Source organism: Kwoniella botswanensis, chromosome 1 (assembly GCF_036426115.1).
Source record: "Kwoniella botswanensis chromosome 1, complete sequence".
NCBI classification, from domain to species: Eukaryota; Fungi; Basidiomycota; class Tremellomycetes; order Tremellales; family Cryptococcaceae; genus Kwoniella; species Kwoniella botswanensis.
Window position 1 is genome coordinate 14,251,567 of NC_088599.1, and position 19,315 is coordinate 14,270,881.

At 44.6% G+C, this 19,315-nt stretch overlaps 9 protein-coding genes across 9 annotated transcripts; 4 read left to right on the plus strand and 5 right to left on the minus strand.

Annotated features, from left to right (window-relative positions):
* Nucleotides 1–24: 24 nt before the first annotated feature.
* On the plus strand, nucleotides 25–2,489 carry L199_005382 (uncharacterized protein; the record flags this gene model as incomplete). The annotated part of the gene is made up of 8 exons (XM_064891093.1): nucleotides 25–553; nucleotides 640–752; nucleotides 852–979; nucleotides 1,094–1,373; nucleotides 1,483–2,012; nucleotides 2,099–2,224; nucleotides 2,295–2,336; nucleotides 2,402–2,489. The coding sequence occupies 8 exons, from the start codon at nucleotides 25–27 to the stop codon at nucleotides 2,487–2,489; spliced, it is 1,836 nt and encodes a 611-aa protein (XP_064747165.1).
* Nucleotides 2,490–2,778: 289 nt separating this feature from the next.
* On the plus strand, nucleotides 2,779–4,006 carry L199_005383 (uncharacterized protein; the record flags this gene model as incomplete). The annotated part of the gene is made up of 5 exons (XM_064891094.1): nucleotides 2,779–2,896; nucleotides 3,018–3,314; nucleotides 3,411–3,626; nucleotides 3,705–3,815; nucleotides 3,879–4,006. 5 exons carry the CDS (start codon nucleotides 2,779–2,781, stop codon nucleotides 4,004–4,006), a joined length of 870 nt encoding a protein of 289 aa, XP_064747166.1.
* A 148-nt stretch (nucleotides 4,007–4,154) lies between these two features.
* L199_005384 (uncharacterized protein) lies at nucleotides 4,155–6,668 on the minus strand (the record flags this gene model as incomplete). Its single annotated transcript, XM_064891095.1, has 9 exons — nucleotides 4,155–4,549; nucleotides 4,620–5,208; nucleotides 5,282–5,607; nucleotides 5,671–5,779; nucleotides 5,850–5,992; nucleotides 6,052–6,287; nucleotides 6,350–6,377; nucleotides 6,438–6,534; nucleotides 6,594–6,668. 9 exons carry the CDS (start codon nucleotides 6,666–6,668, stop codon nucleotides 4,155–4,157), a joined length of 1,998 nt encoding a protein of 665 aa, XP_064747167.1.
* Nucleotides 6,669–7,412: 744 nt separating this feature from the next.
* On the plus strand, nucleotides 7,413–9,717 carry L199_005385 (uncharacterized protein; the record flags this gene model as incomplete). The annotated part of the gene is made up of 10 exons (XM_064891096.1): nucleotides 7,413–7,652; nucleotides 7,721–7,766; nucleotides 7,828–7,967; nucleotides 8,032–8,144; nucleotides 8,215–8,294; nucleotides 8,354–8,515; nucleotides 8,582–8,721; nucleotides 8,787–8,952; nucleotides 9,025–9,121; nucleotides 9,192–9,717. The coding sequence occupies 10 exons, from the start codon at nucleotides 7,413–7,415 to the stop codon at nucleotides 9,715–9,717; spliced, it is 1,710 nt and encodes a 569-aa protein (XP_064747168.1).
* A 472-nt stretch (nucleotides 9,718–10,189) lies between these two features.
* On the minus strand, nucleotides 10,190–10,829 carry L199_005386 (uncharacterized protein; the record flags this gene model as incomplete). Its single annotated transcript, XM_064891097.1, has 4 exons — nucleotides 10,190–10,303; nucleotides 10,395–10,529; nucleotides 10,611–10,697; nucleotides 10,776–10,829. 4 exons carry the CDS (start codon nucleotides 10,827–10,829, stop codon nucleotides 10,190–10,192), a joined length of 390 nt encoding a protein of 129 aa, XP_064747169.1.
* A 696-nt stretch (nucleotides 10,830–11,525) lies between these two features.
* On the minus strand, nucleotides 11,526–14,474 carry L199_005387 (uncharacterized protein; the record flags this gene model as incomplete). The annotated part of the gene is made up of 13 exons (XM_064891098.1): nucleotides 11,526–12,058; nucleotides 12,129–12,203; nucleotides 12,278–12,335; nucleotides 12,400–12,571; nucleotides 12,636–12,700; nucleotides 12,757–12,952; nucleotides 13,012–13,236; nucleotides 13,315–13,405; nucleotides 13,457–13,481; nucleotides 13,534–13,586; nucleotides 13,656–14,130; nucleotides 14,197–14,236; nucleotides 14,302–14,474. The coding sequence occupies 13 exons, from the start codon at nucleotides 14,472–14,474 to the stop codon at nucleotides 11,526–11,528; spliced, it is 2,181 nt and encodes a 726-aa protein (XP_064747170.1).
* Nucleotides 14,475–14,782: 308 nt separating this feature from the next.
* On the minus strand, nucleotides 14,783–16,168 carry L199_005388 (uncharacterized protein; the record flags this gene model as incomplete). Its single annotated transcript, XM_064891099.1, has 2 exons — nucleotides 14,783–15,963; nucleotides 16,096–16,168. The coding sequence occupies 2 exons, from the start codon at nucleotides 16,166–16,168 to the stop codon at nucleotides 14,783–14,785; spliced, it is 1,254 nt and encodes a 417-aa protein (XP_064747171.1).
* A 470-nt stretch (nucleotides 16,169–16,638) lies between these two features.
* On the plus strand, nucleotides 16,639–17,584 carry L199_005389 (uncharacterized protein; the record flags this gene model as incomplete). The annotated part of the gene is made up of 4 exons (XM_064891100.1): nucleotides 16,639–16,786; nucleotides 16,860–17,011; nucleotides 17,083–17,295; nucleotides 17,414–17,584. The coding sequence occupies 4 exons, from the start codon at nucleotides 16,639–16,641 to the stop codon at nucleotides 17,582–17,584; spliced, it is 684 nt and encodes a 227-aa protein (XP_064747172.1).
* A 134-nt stretch (nucleotides 17,585–17,718) lies between these two features.
* On the minus strand, nucleotides 17,719–19,188 carry L199_005390 (uncharacterized protein; the record flags this gene model as incomplete). Its single annotated transcript, XM_064891101.1, has 4 exons — nucleotides 17,719–18,282; nucleotides 18,339–18,443; nucleotides 18,518–18,904; nucleotides 18,970–19,188. 4 exons carry the CDS (start codon nucleotides 19,186–19,188, stop codon nucleotides 17,719–17,721), a joined length of 1,275 nt encoding a protein of 424 aa, XP_064747173.1.
* Between the last annotated feature and the right edge of the window lie 127 nt (nucleotides 19,189–19,315).

Genomic DNA, 19,315 nt, shown 5'->3' on the forward strand with positions numbered 1-19,315 from the left:
ACCGTCTATCGACAGAAGAAAACGATGGGAGCTTCAAGCGATAGTGAAGACGACCACGAGCTACTATCTTACGGACAACCTTCATCTTCCTCAACCGACAATCATCCCCATTCTCAACCACTTCTATCCAATGGTGAACCGTCCTCCTCAAGTAGATCACATCGTCATTCATCTTTTCACAGGAGGCACCCAACACTGCATTACGTGGTGAAGAAATGGTGGAAACCGCTGTTCGCAATATCACTTCCGTTCCTTCTGTTATTCATCTATGCCTTGATACATCCCCATGTCAAGGGTTTACCACCATTACCGAAAGTCCATTTTTCATCTGGATCGAGCTCCGAACTCGTACCTGAAAAAGTGTATGAAGAGAAGATAGTGGAAGGATGTACGTGTGGTATAACGGATGAAGGACGTCGATTGTGTGACGTCTATAACGAAGAGGGACTGAGGAATAGTAGATTGGTTCAAGGGTCTGGAGCCAGGATGAGAAGGATGTTACAGAAGGCTAGAGAGGGGGAAGGACTTAAGATTGGTGTATTGGGTGGAAGTGGTATGTCTAACCAATCTACAATTTTACAATGATCACATCTTCTTAAGAGTATAAGTAATCGCTAATTCATCCGTCAACCACTGTAGTATCCGCATGTCACGGTGTGCACCCAAGTGCAGACTACCCACAAGGTGATCCAGCTGGACCAGGATGTTATACGACGTTGTTGAAACAGTGGTTTGAAAATACTTTTCCAGATGTGCGTTACTTCTAACATCTCCAATCCTGCCAATATACATCGGCATCGGTAGATAAGATTATATCGAACTGATCATGGGTGTATCCAAATCGATTTTAGGCGGATCATGATTTTATGAATGGTGCTATAGGTGGTATGGACTCGAGCTACTACGCTTTCTGCGGTACACATCACATAGCGACAGATACAGACCTGATAGTGTTAGAATTCGATGTGAATGATCAAGCGTGAGTCGGGGTCCAGATTTCAGCATAGCTTACCGATCTTATCATAAATCGTTTATCGTCCCTCTATCCTAACTTCTGATAGATGCTAATTGTGCCATGCGATATATACTATAGGGATCTCCTATATCAAGCATTCTTCGATCAACTTCTCCGAGCTTTATCAGAATTCACCACCCAACCTGCCATCTTGATACTGGGAGCATGGAGTCCTCAAGTAGCTCAGGATCAAGGATATGGTGATCCCCAAATTGTCCACGCACCCATATCGTTATATTACGATGTACCGTACATATCGATGAAGAGGTTGATGTTCAATCATTATTTGAGGTTCCCCAAATCGACTGCAGAGGCTTTCTTCCAACCGGATTTGGTACATCCCAAAGCACGAGGGCATGTGAGTAAATACGAATATATCCCATATTTTCTGATAATTCTAGCCTCTATCTTGAGATTGTCTCAAGACCGAAGGAATAATCACTGATGATTGGCCGTTACCGCTCTAGCGCATACTCGCCGACCTCCTCATATCATACCTAGAGTCCGAATTATGCATGTTAACGCACTACGGCCTACCCGTCGTACCCTCCATATCAGAAACCATATCGACTTCCGAGCCATTCTCAAATTTCGTCGATACACCATTCCCTCTCGACACATTACATCTGATAGATCCAATTACTCCACCGCCAGGATGGGAAGCTACCTTCGATACTGAACCATTGGAAAAACTGAAATTGGAAAATAGGAAATTCGTCTTACCTACTACACCATATTTCGTTCCACCCGTTGGGATCTTTACTCCACTCAGAGAAGTCGTCAATCCGATGAAGGAAGATCCAAGTTCGGGTAAACATATAACGGGGTTGATACAGCCTGAATTGTTCTGTGCGGATGCGAATGATAAAGAGAATCCTATGAAACCTACTAGTTCGGAGGGATGGAAACCTTTTGTGTGGAATGGGGAAAAACATTATTGGGTTTCTGATACCCCTGGAGCGAGGATTAGGGTGGAGATCAAAGTGACTGCTGGAAGGTCAGTGATGCGCTTTTCTCACACTCTCTCTATCAATTCAAGTTTTGCATTAGACTATTCTCGCTGACACTACGATGATCTTGCAGAGTCGCTGTGTACTATTTCCGAAGTCAGCATTATAATCTTGGTGATGCTCGATGCTGGGTGGATGATAACGAGAAAGGAGCAGTTCATTTGGCAGGGTATTGGAAGAAACAGTATAACGTCGCTATGTAAGTGTCAACATGATCGATCACCTCTACTACCTTGCATTCTGTGGCTGATCGCTCATGAATGAAACAGCGTCGCATATATAGATGAGAAAGTCACTCCGGGTGATCATTAGTGAGTGAATACTTTCAGTCGGTGTTTCGTATGAAAGCTGATAGATCAAATGATTTCTCGCTCAGCGTTACATGCGAAGTAGCCCAAAACACCTCGCACCCTACCAACCCCGATGCTCATCATTTCAGATTAACAGCTATAATGGCCACATAGGTAGATGGTAGAGTAGATTGGCTAGGCTTGGCCAGAACTCATGTATATATGTATAGTTGATTAGATGGTTTGTCATGGCATTCTTCTTGCATTGGTCAACGTTATTGAATCAGTAGTCCAATAGAGCGGGAATGTTCGGGATGGATGTCGATCGATAGCACGTAATCGGTTATGACCGAGCGAGATCTCGTCTTCCCTCGAAGAGATATAAAGTAATGTTATCGTATGATACTCGTAGTTATCAATTGTTTCCCCCAATAAGATCAATTGTCTGAACAGTCTCACTACCATGTCTTCCTCTCCACCTCTACAATATATCAGAATAAACGGTGCCGACCTGGCGTACAGGGAAGCTGGGGAAGTATCTAATCAGTTGTTTATCACACTTCATGGTGGAAGGGGATTCGGTAAGTCCAGATCAAATCTCTCTGTATTTACATTTTTCTTCCGTGGGTCGCAATGATTAGATCCCATGATTATGGTTATGCTTGAAAGTGCCATGACTGACTATGACATACTATGATTTAGGCTCTCACGAATCTGACTTCTCAGCTTATCTACCACTGTCAACCACCCACCACATCGTTTCCTTCGATTTCAGAGGTCACGGTCAATCATCCCATACACCTCCATACACATTCGCACACCTAGTAGAGGATATCGAGTCTCTCCGACAATACCTGGTGGCAAAACATAACAAGAAAGAAGCCAAAGCGGTAATATGCGGAGGGAGTTTTGGGGGATATCTGGCTCAACAATATGCGATCACGTATCCTGGGGGATTGAGTCATCTGATATTGAGAGGTACGGTACCGTCCTATGAGCGTGAGTAGTCCCATAATACTTGATGTTAATCATAAACCATCTACTCCCTGACTTAAATTTACAAATACCTAATATCGTGATCTTTTTCCTGTACAGACGAAACGGAAGCTATGGAGGTTCTCGAACAGCGTTTATCCCGCGCACCACTGGCATCGCTCAACTTCCTCAAAAAGGTCTTTAACTCATTTGTAGATGATGACGAGATGCGATTGGTCATGTTCGCTATTGGACCTCTGTACTCTGAAGCAGACTACGATGCTGATAAAGGGTTGGAGAGAGCGAGGAGTATGCGATTAAGTGCCAAAGTACATAGTGAGTGAACCTCATTCTACATGTCCATGAAGTCTTCCAAGAGGTGCTGATGACCGATACCGGTATCGTTTTGAATAGACGATTTGTATTCGGAACAAGAGAAGTACTTCGATTATAGACCCGAACTGAAAGATATAAAAGCAAAGACTTTGATAGTTGTCGGTGATAAAGATTGGATATGTCCTCCTAGTGAGTGTTCCCTCTCGCTACATCCGGAGTCTTGCAGGCTAATCTTGGCACTTTGTGAATTAGGCCAATCCAAGTTAATACATCAGGGTATATCTGGTTCCGAGCTGCTTATCGTACCCAATGCCAATCACTCGGTACATCAGGAGAAGAACGAAGAAGTCATAGCTGCCATACGGAAGTTCTTATCATGAGGCAATGTGAACCTATACAATATTTGTCCGTTACAATCATTCATGACAGGGTTTTAACCAGTAAGACGACGATGAGACGAATCAAAGAAGCAATGCATAACACTAATACCAAAAACATCAGATGCTAACCTATCTAAAACCTATATATTTAACCCTTAAACTTATATTTAAGTAAACCTTGAACGCCCACATGATATTTGAACAAATGACCTCCATCATCCTCTGGATTCTTATTCGGTCTCTTGTCCGTTGCAGAAGCGATATAGAGTGTATCGTAATGAGGTCCACCCCAGGAGGTACAAGCCATATTCCTAGCTGTGAATTTGATGTCTTTCAGATGTTTACCTTCTGGTGAATAAACCATAACCCTCGAGCTGGCCCACATGGCGATGTACAAATCCCCTTCAACAGATACGACCATACCGTCCGGTTCACCTCCGAGGTCCCTTCGATCAATAAATAGTCGTTTGTTGGATAGTAACCCAGTGGGAATATCGAAATCGTAGGCGAATACCAATCCTGCAGCAGAATCGTTCAGGTACACTACGAGTACATATCAAATCAGTCTAAATTGGCCCTCAAGTGCTCAGCCTCATGGCGTAAAACCACTCACTAGTCTTATTATCAGGACTCCAAGCTAATCCATTGCCACATACCAATCCTTTCTCCATCAAGTGCAATGATCCATCTGGGTCGTATCTCCACAATCTACCGAGTGGTTCACCGTAATCTTGAGGTAATCTACCCATACCTAGACTCAAGGCTTTACGATCAATCTCAGCTAACCAGAATCTACCCATCACATCCACACCACCATCATTAAACCTTCTTATACTCCTTTCATCTTGAGGTATAATCTCTTTAAGTATCTCCAATTTTCCAGTCTCCTCATCTAAAAAGGCTACTCCAGCGAAATAAGCGCAAATATATCCAGGTTTGTTCTCTCGGAAGAATTGCACTGTGACTGATTCTTCCAATTGGATTATACGAGGTTGGCACTCTGCAGCTTCCCCTGTAGTCGGGTCAAGCTTGAGTATATGCAATTCGGCAGGTTCTTTCAGACAATCAACATAGTGTAAAGTCGAATCTTCCGCTCGGTAGATGGGAGCTTCTCCTAGGACCATAGGTGTTTTAAGTCGAAGCCATGGTCCACCACCTTCAATTTGGGGTACGTCGACTTCTACATTGTCGGGATACAGATCCTATCATTGGTTCTCACACATCAGCACATCTCACCTCTGAACTTGGACTCAACGAAGCTGTGAGCCGACCCACCTCCATAGCAACATCAGCAGGATGTCTACCAAACTGAACCGCCACATAAGTACACATATCTTTGATCCACTTTCTCGCCATGTCCAATACCCCATCCATCGCCTGGACAGCATGGGGTACACCAGGGTATGTCCTGCAATCTACCTCTTTACCGAAAGATTTCAATTTTTCGGCATAAGCTTCTCCCTCACTTCGCAAGAGGTCTAATTCGGCTAGGGCGATGAATACTTTGTTGACGCTGGATTTGAAGGCTTCGTCTGATCCGAATAGGGGAGAGGCGATAGGGTTGGATAGATCTTCCGCATTGGGGATGTATTGGTCACGGTCTATACCACAAACACTCTTGTATCAGAAGTGAATAACCGTTCAACAAAGTGAGATCAACTTACACCATAACATCTTGGCATCTGGTAATCCAGGACAATGTCTATTGACATTCCACGATTTGTATGTTTCGGCGTTAGCAGTGTTATCGCAAACAGGTACACCTAGTACCATCTATGCCCATATCAAATCAGCACAGTCACAAGCACACATATGATGTACTGTATCCCATGACCGTACTCACAAACTGGATAGGAATACCTTGAACACCAGCTCTTTGTGAGACGAACGCCGCAAGATTCCCACCCGAGCTAGAACCACCTATACCGAATCGACTGACATCCACTCCAAGTCTCTCCTTACCATTCTTGTAGACCCATTCGAATGCTGTTCATCTCTTCCCATTAGCCACCACTACACATGTCCTGGGAGTCACCCAAACTCACCTGTCCAAGCGTCTTCATGGCCTACTGGAAATTTATACTCCGGTGCCATCCTATAATCTACAGTGACGACCACACATTTTGCGCTGTTGGCTACCCTCGTACAGAATGGGTTCTCAGCGTTGATACCACCGAGGACCATCCCTCCACCATGGTACCAGATAAAAATTGGTGCGTCGCCCGATGTGGGTAAGTCGGTAGGATAGAAGACACGAATGGAGAATCCGTCTAGCTCGATACTTTAATCAATGCATCAGGGAGGTCCCACCTGTACACCATGTGGAAAGCGGAGCTGACTTACTCTTCTGTCTTTGATACAGGCAAAGCAGCTGATCATACGCTCAATCAGCATGAGAGTCCTCTCGATGAGTAAGCCTCTGTCTACTCACGAGCACCACCCGGTACAGCGGGACTCGATCGGACTGCTGGATCCCAAGGAAGTTCTTGGATCATAGGGGCGTTCGCCATGTACTTGTTGTAGAATGCCTAATTAGTCATAATCAGCAAGAATCTCATCATACGCTGTGGAATGTGGTGTCGCTCACCTCATACTGCTTATCGAGACGAGGTAACAGCGAGGGGTGTAAAGGATTCCGAGGGGAAGTTACGGCTGTAGGCATGGTGAATAACTTGTGTTCTGAAGCAATCTTGACTTCGTAAATAGGACAGTGATATACTTCTTCAACGACAACGAACTATTGAAGGAAGAGTTTCTTCTTATCCTATCTCAATAACAATTGGTAAGAATCGTATCTCAATTCTAGGCCTCTATCATCTGCAACTGGAAGCGTGCTGTCGTGATTCACTCGTCGCTCGTACAGTAGGCATTAGCTTATCGGTGTCATGCCAAATTCGGACCGCGGTATACCGAACAGGCAAAATAATAAGCGTATCTCAAATCACATGACTTCGATTTAGCCCGTACGGGCAATTGCTCTGTTTACCCCGAGGGTCAAGGGCAACTGAAAAACCTCTGGTGTTACGCCTTGTCTGATGCAAGGGAGATAGCAAAACAACAGTAGCACCTTATGTCGACTTCTATCTCCTTATCTCACTCTTCCCCTTCTTCTCTTGGTCTGTATGCTCTGTGCAGCTCCAAGTCAGAACACGAACCGTGTCTTCCCGACTGGATACTGATACACCGTACCGTATCTCTGGACATCTCGTGATACTGTATCATGTTTTATCCCAAAGTCAGACATATATATTAAGGAGGATCGACAGACATTCCTTATCGAGTCGATCTAACCACTTTCCTTGTCCTTCTCAGAACAACTTGACCATTTCAGAATAGCTTATCTCAAAGCCGACATACCCAAAGGACTTGCGACTGCTTCTCGATCTACACGATACGACACGATACGATGGCTCCTCCATCCGATTACACCTTCCGAGAGAAGGTCCAATACGCTTTCTCCTCGCCCAAACACTTCCATCAAGCCATCACGCTCGAAAGTGCTAAATCGAAATTCATCAATGAGGACTTGGTACCTTCGCCACCCGAAAGACGAACTTGGTCAGCATGGGCTTATCTATCTTACTGGTGGTCCGAGAACTGGAATGTCTCTACTTGGTCACTTGGAAGTTCCTTGATCACTTTAGGTGTAAGTAGTGAAATGTACGACAATGAGCTGTCATGTGACTGACGACAGGTTGCGTTGGTATACTACAGCTTTCGATCGGTGAAGCCTTACTTGTCATCCTCTTTGCCAATATCTGTAAGCAACCTTATATATCTATCTTCGAATAAATACTTGACTGACAGGATGATCGTCATAGTATCCGCTATCGTGATCGTCGCGAATGGTGTCGCTGCATCTCGGTATCACATCGGTTACCCTGTACTGGCAAGAGCAACCTTCGGGATGTATGGACATTACTTCTTTGTTCTTATCCGAGCAATTCTCGGTATCATCTGGGTAAGATCGCTATCATCAAATCTCCACCGCACCACTCTGCTTACCTTTTCACTTATCTGAGTAGGGTGGTGTTCAATTGTATTTCGAGGGCCAATTCATTTCGATCATGCTTCGATGTATTTTCCCTTCTTGGGCTAGGATGCGAAATACCATCCCTGAATCACAAGGTATAACTTTGTAAGTGGTTTACCCCGGCCCACCTCAAGCTCGGCCGCTGACTACTGTATCGGTGTCAATCTGTATATAGACAAGTCCTCATTGGTTTTGTCATTGCTTTCTTCGTGACTATGCCATTCATGTTCATCCACACTACTAAGATCCATTACTGTGAGGATTTGACTTCTGTTATCCAGCTATAGGTAGCTGATAGACCACGTTTTATGCAGTGTTCAGCGTCAAATCCGTTATCATGCCTTTGGCATGTCTCGGAGTGGTCATCTGGGCCACCACTTCCAATGGCGGTGTCTCAGCTGGAGTTCTCACTACACCCGCTGATAAGTCGAGTATCGCTGTCTTCGCTTGGAGTATCGTCTCTCAGTTCAATTCCGGTGAGCTCACCCGCACCTAGCTGCTTTTCATATCCCTAGCTAACTGAATGAGAGGGATTGCAATAGTCATGGGCTCAAACTCCGCTTTGATCGTTACTGTACCCGATTTGGCTCGATACAGTCGAACGCCCCGATCTCAAATCATCGGTCAGCTCCTGGGTCTGCCTATGGCGATCGTATGCGCCGCTTTCGGTGTTATTACCACTGTGAGTAAACCATGATACCTACACCTGAAACTAGATGATTTGTGCAGAGCTGATATCTCATGTAGGCGGCTGTACAAAATATGTGGGGGGAGGCTTTCTGGAACCCATATGACCTCTTCAATGGTATTTTGGATCACACATATAGCTCGAAGAGTAGAGCTGGTGTATTCTTCGCTTCTTTGGTATTTGCGTTCGCCACCTTGGGAACTTCCATCGCTTGTAATATCGTCCGTGAGTATTACGATCTCCCAGACAGCCCACTTGCATGTCAATGGTGAGCGCTGAATGTTCCTGTCCTGTCAGCCTTCGCCGCCGATATCACATGTATGTTACCTAAATACATCAACATCATCCGAGGTCAGATCCTATGCCTGATCGTCGCTTTCGCCATCACACCTTGGTAAGTTTACCTAAATTCCTAAAAAAAAGCAAATAGATGACTGATCATAACCATTGTTTTTACATTATAGGCACATCCTCACTTCTGCTCCTACATTCCTCAATTTCCTCGGTGGATACTCAATCTTCCAAGGATCCGTCGTATCCATAATGTTAGTCGACTATTTCCTCGTTCGAAAGGGTAATCTCGACATCGGAGCCCTATACGATGGATCTTCTACCTCGAAATACTTCTACACGTTCGGTACGAATTGGCGAAGTATCGTAGCTTTCATCGTGGGTTTCGTAGTGCCCTTACCCGGTTTCATCGGTTCTTTCGGTACAGTCACAGTCTCCCAGGGAGCAATGCGATTATTCTATCTAGGTTGGGAACTTTCTTTCGTCTTTGGTGGGATCACCTACTGGGTGCTATGTTTGGTTTTCAAGGTACCGGGTCAGGAGGATTGTCAGAGACCTTTCCATGATATGGTGAATGAAGATTGGGTATTACCAGATGGTGAAACATCTCATCCCGCTGAGTCAACTACCGGAGTGGTAGAGAATTATGATGATTATGAGAAGAAGATCGAAAATGGTGTGAGAGTAAATGAAATTTAGTTGTTAATGGTACATTGAAGCTTCCCGTCGTTTTATCAATTTATCAATACAGAATAGATATAGTAGTTCGTTCTTTGTCGGTCTTAGTATAGATCCCTTTTTTCAGAAATTATTTGGTATGTTGTCTTCGCCGGACTAAGGTTATAGAGGGTTATAGTATTTTCTTTTGTAGGAGATATCACTTTTTGATACCATGCACACTTCCTTCGTCCTGATCATCAATCCTATTTATCAACGGCCCCATATCACTAATATGAGTCCAATCCATTCTTCACTCAGGTGACTCAATTTTACCGCTACGCGGTGATACTGATGGTGAAAGTGCATTATCCTAATGAATTTCCCAAGACAAATGACAACATAGATCCTTCTGCGTCTGAGTTGAGGATCCAGAAAAAAGCCGATTACTTCTATATGACATATGCATGCGGACGGGTCTAAGTAGTCTGACCTGACTGTATAACATAAGATCCTAACCGTCATAAGCTACAAATTCAATCTCCACGTCGGTCCCTCCAGCAGGTAACTCTGCGACTCCAACGCAGGTCCGAGCGGGTTTAGGCTCAGGCATCATCTCCTTGTACACCTATACAAAGCATAAAAATATATCAGCAAGTATTCTGTTCCCTTGGATTGACCATCCAGTACAGTACATATAGGGTATGTGTGTTACTCACCTCATTGACAGCATTGAAATCTTTCGACAAGTTGGACAAATATATATTGGCTTTGACGACGTTCTTCAAACTCATTCCTGAACCTTTGAGGACAGCTTCGAGGTTTTGGATAACCTGACGAGTACGATCTTGGACCTTCAAAAGATAATCATATGAGTATGATGAATTCTTCATCCTGTTACAGGCTAGTGAAGCTTATGAGACTATACAACTCACCGTACCTGGGACCATCTGACCTTCTTTGGTCATACCTACCGAACCACTCGTATAGACGTAATTACCCGCTCGAACAGCTTGGGAATACTATCATCCACAAACATGATGTTAATATCAATACCAGATGGTTCCTGAAACAAGCGTAATGTGTGATGTTGTACTCACGATACCTGGTAATGGCGCAGGAGCATCTTTAGTCAACGTGTATTCAGCTGGCATCTTAAGTGAATTTCACTAAGTGGTGATCGGTATCCCAGAGTTATTGAAAATGAGGAATGCTTCGCAAAGAGGGTCAGTTAGCTCATATAGAATTTTTACGACATTCATTCGCTTTATGCAGGACCACAGCAACCGCACATTCCATGCTCTACTCCATTCCATATCTTCAGTTGAATGACCTCAATACCAATAAGAGTAATCAGTCATGCACCGGTTATCCGCTGTATCTGGCAGTTTCAGGCAAACGGGCAAACTCAGTTCTTCGGGTTTGGCAAACAGACGACAAGTTCCCATAAATAGTAATTTCGCTCGCTTTTCGAGTACGTACTGTATCAACACGCTCGTAGATAGGCCTCCACACCGACAATATCCTCCAATCGCCGTCCCACAATATCATTGGCAGATCTCCAACGTGACTCAAGATCCTCATGAGTCCTAGGTCCGGTATCCAGCGGAAGAAGGACAGGGAACAACTACGTTACCAATGTTTTGGTATTTGATCTCTATCTAACCTTGCCTCCTGTCCAATCGGAAGAGTAGCAGATCATTCGTATCTACGAGGTCAAGTGAGAAGCACTGGCTAGAACCCGGTCATTCAATATCCAAGTATACAAACATATTACGAGATACATGTACAACAGAGGAGGCAAGTATGGATCAGATCCAAGTTTAAACAAGTATTCACAGCGTATTGGGCTACATGCCACCATTACCAACATCCCCAAAGAGGAATTGACCAATCCCATCAATATCATTCCCTTCATTTGTTGGTACGGCATTCTGCAAGAATGCAGAGAGGTCATCACCGAAAGTGTCCATGAAGAAATCTGCTTCCGCTGTCGAGGTCATATCAAATCCAATATTGGTCCCGCCGGTGCCGGTTGAGGATGGCTGGATGATATTTTCCGTGTGAGGTTCATTGAAATTGAAGATATTCATGCTCTGATTTTGCAAGTTGGCACCCGCTTGTCCTTGTGTAGGGGGTAGAAGGCTGTTGGCCGTCTGATTCGAAATGTGTGGATTGACCATCCGTATACCATGAGTATCTCTATCGCCAGGCGATGATCCAACGATGGAAGGTGCAGTATGACCGTAGATATCCGCCATTTCATCATCTAGCGTCCTCTCGTCCCTTACCGCCGCGCGTATTCTGGTGTAGCCAGCTTGTCGCATCGGTCGAGTGGAAGCGGATTTCAATGCGACGTGCCATGTTGAAGCAAGAGGCCAAGCTTGAGTATCAATCATGCCAATTTGTAAGCGACGTAGCACAGAAAGGTACATAAGAGGGGGAGAACATACAATCTGCCAGTTGAGATAGTATCTCGACACATCTCTCATAAGACCTTTCTGCGGTGTTCGCACGCTCAAGACATACTATATGAGAGATAGCATATAAACCACTGCTGTCTCCTGAGGTGATATGGCATTATTCTGTATGTTATACTCACATTCCGGCCATTTCCGCAAATACGACCAAACATTCCCACACATATAAACACCAAAAACCTATTCATGTCCATTCCCCACTTTCAGCTTAGATGGATGTGATTCGATGGTGGAATGCACTCACCATAATCGGCGGGAAACCAAGATGTACCGACCTCATACTAAAGAACGTCTCAACCTGCGAGAGGAGTTGCTCGGAATTCACGATCATATCATTTGCCATACGTTGCCAGAAATGACGGGATTCCAAACTTGCTTCGGTCGGTCCATCAGGGTCGATAGCAGCTGCCATTGATCTATCAGAATTCCATCGCATCAGCATTGGCCCCTGGTTGAAGCTGTAGGCAAGGGATAACTTACGGAAGATATAATCTCCTTATGACGATATTCGATAACCTAGTAATAAGCGTTATAGATAGAAAGGCCTAGACAGAGCATCAGTCAGATGACGTCTATTGAAGGTGGATATATCCTGACTCACCAGATCAAGACCCTCCACCATCATTCCTCTCAAATTGGTCAAGCTGAAGCGGTGTTTCACAGGTAAGCTAGCTTCAAAATCCTGCAGAGCTGTCAATAAGCTCTGGCTCGCCGGACTCCATACTCCAACTTCGAACCTTCCTGATCCTCTACATGCATGTCGAGCTGTCAAGCTCCAAAGTAATTTCACTTGGACCCTGTCATCGTTTATATTCAGTATACCATATCGATGATTTTCTTGCTACTTTTCACTCACAACGAGGCAAATAAGGATTTATCCCCTTGTGAATTCGTATCAAAAGAATCGGAGGATGTACCTAACGCACCAGCGATGGAAGCTCTGTTTCTAGGTTGGATACCGAAGTTGAATTCTGATTCTTCACAAGGTAATAGCACGTCCACCTCGGCGAGTGAAATTTGCATAGGACGGGATTGACCGGCGAGGAGGTTCTCATGACATGTGATTGCCCAGAATGTGCGTCTGATAAACAAACCGTAAATAGGATTCAGTAAAGTTGATGCAACAATTATACATGCGTGAGATGAGTAATGGTCTTACCGAGCTACTTCCGATTCTATCACTTCCTCCGCAGTGGGATTAGGGGGTAGTTTATATGTTGATTCGCGATGCAGACCGAGAAATCCAGCCACTATTCATAGATTAGCGGCCCAATATGATCGTATCCTTTTATGATACTCACTTCGCACAGCTGTTCCAATGAGCATCTGCCATAGCAAGTCAGTAAAGCAGTCTGGATCGAACAGACATATCGCCTACCCAAGCTTTCGGACCATTTCCTTGACCCCATTCAGTGACACCTAGCAGCAAGACTATTCCAACACCCAGCTGTAAGCTATAATGATTCTCGATTTACAGCATAGGTGAACAAGACAACTTACAAGCCTGAGCTCTCTCCAAACTTGGTCGAACCATCTCCCTACCCAATATTTCGTCCGCTTTGGCCAGAAAGAAATCCGTCGCTCTCTTCTTACCTCCATATCGATTCACCAAGGTAGGTGTGAACGGAGCAGCTATTGAGCATATCGCTAAGAGTAAGAACTGCGAGACTGATTCGGGATGGGACGTGTATCGTTCGACGAATAGAGCTTTGTGTAGGAAGCCTAGTTGGAAATATGATGCCACGTAGTGCCGTATGGCTTCGATAATATCTGAAGGGGGAGGAAGAGCATTGGTCACACCGACAGCGACAGGGATGGGTCGGGAAGAGGGGGAAGGTGAGGTGATGGGACTGATAGGTAAATGATGTAGGGACTCGCGTCGATGATGATGGTTAGGAGGTGATACAGAGCGTGAATGGTGGGATGATGCGTATTCTGATGTATGTCCTCGGGGGGCGGGGGCTCTGCGACGATGCTATATCCGAATCAATATGAGATGAGCTGGTGTAAGCAAAACCAAACGAAGGTTTAGTCGACTTACCGACCTGTCCAAGGCAGATTGGCCTCTAGGTAGGAAGGTACTAAGATAAGATCCAACAGACACTGGTCAGCCGAATATTGATGTACTTAGATGTGGACTGCTTACCATTCCTGAGCCAATCCCAAGGTATCACAGGCTTCACAAGGAGGTTGACCGACCGCATCGGGTCGCAGGGGGACACATTTCGTCCTGTATCGCCTACACCTCGAGCAGGCCTTGCTAGCTCTCTTCCGGGTAGATGACGGATCGGCAGATGAGCCTGCTACTGTGCTGGACATGGCGGAATGAAGTTGATATACATGGATGTGTTTAAGATTATATGCAGATGAGATGAGATGCGATTCAAATGGGAACCAAACAAGATGAAGATAGACGGGTTATCTCGGGTTGGTGTTGGGTGAGTCACGTGACTGTCATTGTACGAACCAAGAGCTACTCCTATTCTTATACATATGCATGGACTGGATATATGATATATGACTGTTGAGATATCTACTAGAGACCAGATACAACTATGACAAGCGAGAACAGAGGGACCGATGTCGCGATACTCCAGACAAGATACGTTACTCCCCGAACCCACCGCTCATCTCTCCCATTTATCCCATCTTCCCTTCCTTAACCAATCATTCTTCAACTCCCTCATCGTTTCCCTCCTCTCATCTGGTAACTTCCCTCTTAATCTACTATTAACCAGCTCGGAAGATTTCCTCAGATTATCTCTATTACTGACCTCCTTCCTTAATCTTGTCCATTGGGATTCACTGAACGCCCACGGATCGTCGGACGTATGCCTCACAATCAGCTGTATCACTTCTTCAGGTAATTCCAACAATCTGAATCCTGCCATATTATATGATACATCTTGAGATATATCATCGATGACTCTACGAGCGGTCTGTTCGTCCGTTAAAGGCATAGCATTGAGTATGATCCTAGCTGGAACTAAAGCTTTGAGGGCTGCCAGACGTATCCGTTTGGTTAATATCCTATTTCGATTCAGGATCTCGGGTAATCTTCGATGGACTTGATATTCCATTATTTTATTCTCTTCTGCTCTATTTACCATATTACCTCCATTGACGCCGTTCCCATCGTGGCCATTACTGTTATCGTCGATTGGAACCAGTTGATCCGATAAACTATGATTCGCCAATAATCCCGCAGTCGTTACCGTCCAATTACTCAATTCAATACAATCAACAATTTTCGTCACTCCACTTCCACCAAGATGGTTCCCATTCAATTCTAAACTTTCTAAATTTCTTGATCTATTTGATGCCAAATAGTCCACTATGGTTTCTATCAATCCATCTTCAGAAGATAGATTACAAGCAGATAATAAAAGTTGTTTCAGTTCGGTCGAATCTAATAATCCGATAAGCCTCACTAAACCTTTAGGGGATATCGAAGTGTTATTAACGAGTGACAAAGAAGTTATATGACTACCGTTCAGAGAATTCACAATACTATCCACGTTCTTTTCATCTAAGGTAATTTCATTACCATGAACCAAAACTCTCTTCAACCATACGTCCTTCTTTGCGTAAGCTAGTACACCATCAAAAGCAATATCATCTAAACTGTTGTTACCCAGATTAACCTCTTTCAGACCCCACATGCCCAGGCCTAACTCGGGGGAAGAATGGCGTAAGCGCAAGGTGGAGAGACCCTTGAATAGCGTTAGGGTGCCGGAGGAGCCGAGGAGGTTGTGAGAGATGTCGAGACGGTGAATATGTCGGGTTATCTGAGGTAATATACGGAGGGCTGAAAGGGCCAAGTGATTAATGGTTAGTTTAAGGATTTATATCTAGCAGATATCTATCTCGGAACAGACTCAGAGAACAAGAAATCTCCGGTGTATCTTGGTGAAATAGACTTGATCGCTTGGCCACTTACCTCCTTCCTCTCCTACGAACCCATGATCAGGCAAATACACCAGATCGGTATTACTCCTCAATATCACTGCCATGGTAGCCCGCCAGTCTAAGATCTGGCTTCGTATTCGTCGACCTTATGCTGAACTCCTTTCGGATAACGATTCACAATTGGACGGAGTCTGCGACAGATGATGGAGATGGACGGGGTCTCGATAATGGTACGTCTGGTTCAATGACAAGGGACACTCGATCGCTGCTCGCGGGTGATATCGTTCTCGTCGAGTCTTCGGTGGATTTACCCATTTAACGACTTGCTCGGATATGCAAGCAGTCCCTTATGTATGTCTGTGATCATATGTTAAGGGTGTCCATTGATGCTTTGAATCTCATCTGAACAATCGTTCTCTTGACGTTGCACTGGACGTAGGTGAAAGTGATGACGTCATGCTCAACCGTAACGTCCACGTGCAGAGTTGTTTTGATGATGAGCAAGGTAACATTGATAGCGAGCGAGTGACTTTGTCAACATTCCTCACTCACCAAACTAGCAAGTAGGCCGACGATGGGGTTCATATATCCCTTGATAGCCCTGGCAGGGTGTATAATCTTACTAATAATCAGGATTTATCAAGTCATCCCATCTCCATCTTCAAAATCACCAAAACGAAATCCGTCTTCGAAATGTTCAACAGCCATCTTCCTAGGATCAGGTAAGTCCTTAGTAATATTTCTCACTCCCCTTTATATAGCTCAACAGAGTCCGCTGATAGACCGATCATGTAGGTGGTCATACGAGTGAAATGAAATCATTACTCTCGACTCTCCCATTCGATCGATATTCACCTCGTAAATATATTTATTGTCATAACGATGAGATCTCCCTTCGGGCTATAAGCGAGTTGGAAAGTAAGAAAGGAGATACGAAGGACCAAGATGTCAGCTTTGTCGTTTGAAATCTTCTCGTGTTATAAAAAGGAAGCTGATCCAATTGAATATCATCAAACAGTCATACACCCTCTTACCTCTTCCTAGAGCACGTAAAGTCTCTGAACCTCTCTTATCAACTCTCATATCAGCTAGTAAAACACTCATCGTATCATTATGGCATATATTCCTCCTACCGCTGTTGATTGATCCGAGGGAACCTTATGCAGAAGTATTGTTGATAAATGGTCCAGGGACCTGTGTGGTGTTGGTTTTGGTGTCTTACATACGGCGGGTGAGTGGACTCTTCCATTTTTATCATCGGTATCACACCGCATCATACAAATCCATATCTGACTCTACACATGCATACTGCGAATGTAATTGATAAACTGATATCTCGTCTGTGACAGATCCTCGGCCTGAAATACACTAAAATCATCTATATCGAATCCTTCGCTCGGGTCAGATCATTATCCCTAAGTGGGAAGTTGGTCAGACCATTCGTGGATAAGTTCTTGGTCCAGTGGCCTGAAGCTGGCGGACAAGGTGGGAGAGCGGAATGCAAAGGGTGGTTGGTGTAGTACATAATGGGATAATGCATTTTGGGTAACATGGTATGCCACGATGTGATACGACAATAAAGACATACAACTACAACAAGATATCTGATTTATATACAAATCAACAAACCTTCTCTATCATTGCTCTAAGTTTATTAAACAGTCCTCAGAATCTCATCTAATATCCTGTCCACCCCTCTCCTCTTTCCACCCTTCTTCTTCTTCGTTTCATCTGCATTCCCATCCACAGCAGATCCTTTGATCAGATACATAACTTCCTCCCTCTCTTCTCTGCTCCTACATCGATGCCCCACAAATACCTTCCATACACCCTCAACATTAGCCGGCGTACAATATACATCATCTACAACTCCTTCAGTCTCACTGACAAACTTGGAAAGGGAAGGTTCTTCACCCGCCATCTCAGCCCAAGTATCCACTCCACCTATCCCGCCTCCAAGACCTGTTCCTTTCAAAGACTTTTCCTCGTATCCATTTTGGGTCGATGAGGATTCGAAGAACGCGTATGGTACAGTGAATGATCCACTCAATAGTCGATGGGCTTTAACATATTCCCCAAAACACCTTGTTGACCTCCCAGTCATGGCGGTTCGTAATCCCGGATGGGAGGAAACGGCAGAAAGGAGGTTGCTCATGTGTATCTTTAGCGGGGCGTGGATGTGTACATAAGGTAGTAAAGATGCGAGCTGGTTGATATACTAGACGAATATATATCGTCAGTATATGGGAATTCGGTGTGGAAGATTGGACTCACAGTATTAGGTAGTATACCTTCTCCACTCGGAGGATAGTCCAGATCAGATGGAGGTGGTTCAATGTCGTCCGAATCGATATTGAGTCCCAGCATGAAATGATCGATCTGTACAAAACAACAAGGCACATAAAGTCAGCTGAAGTACTAATATGCCGGTCGGTGATGAACGATCGACTGACCATCCAAGACGGTACTTCCTTCCCTTCCTCCCGTACCCAGATAATGAGCGGATCGGACTTTCTTTCTAATCCGTCTCCTGTCACATCCTCGTCATTCTTCTGACTTGAAGGTACTCTTATACGTTTCTTAGTCATGATACCTGCCAGCTTCACTTTCACTGGACTACGGGCACTCTCCAACCCAGTTATCACAAGAACTTCCATCTCGTCTGCATCCTCATTGTCTATTTGCCTACCCGGCTGCCTTTCATTATCATATCCACGATCTAGCATTGTCCTGTTCGGCTGGGACGTTTGATGGGATAAGTGATTTACCACATCTTCCAATCCAGAGTGTTCATCAAGCGATAAATGATATACTCTTAAATCAAATATCAACCTAATCATCTGTCCAATCCCATCCACACTCAGATTTAGCGCCTGTCATATCAGGTACTGGTTGATGAGCTTACATGATGTACGGCATTAACGAGAACGTCTACATCCCTCTTATTGGTATCGACCACCACACCTCCTTTCCTCACTATCATCGCTAGTATAATCACAGAGAACAAGGATGGGTTGATGGGCCAACCATCTAGGGAAGGATGAGCGAGGACATAGCGGAGGAGTAGAGGGGTGAAGGATGGGGATCCTATCTGAGGGAGGTCGAAGGGTGGCTGGTGTGTCATATCCGGTTGCGATCGTCGGACATCGTTGATTCGCTAGGATCATATAGTAAGGTTACTCTACTTAGCAGCTACGATACAGATGGGTGAGAAGGATAGGAATGAAGTACGATGATTGATGCTCAAGGAT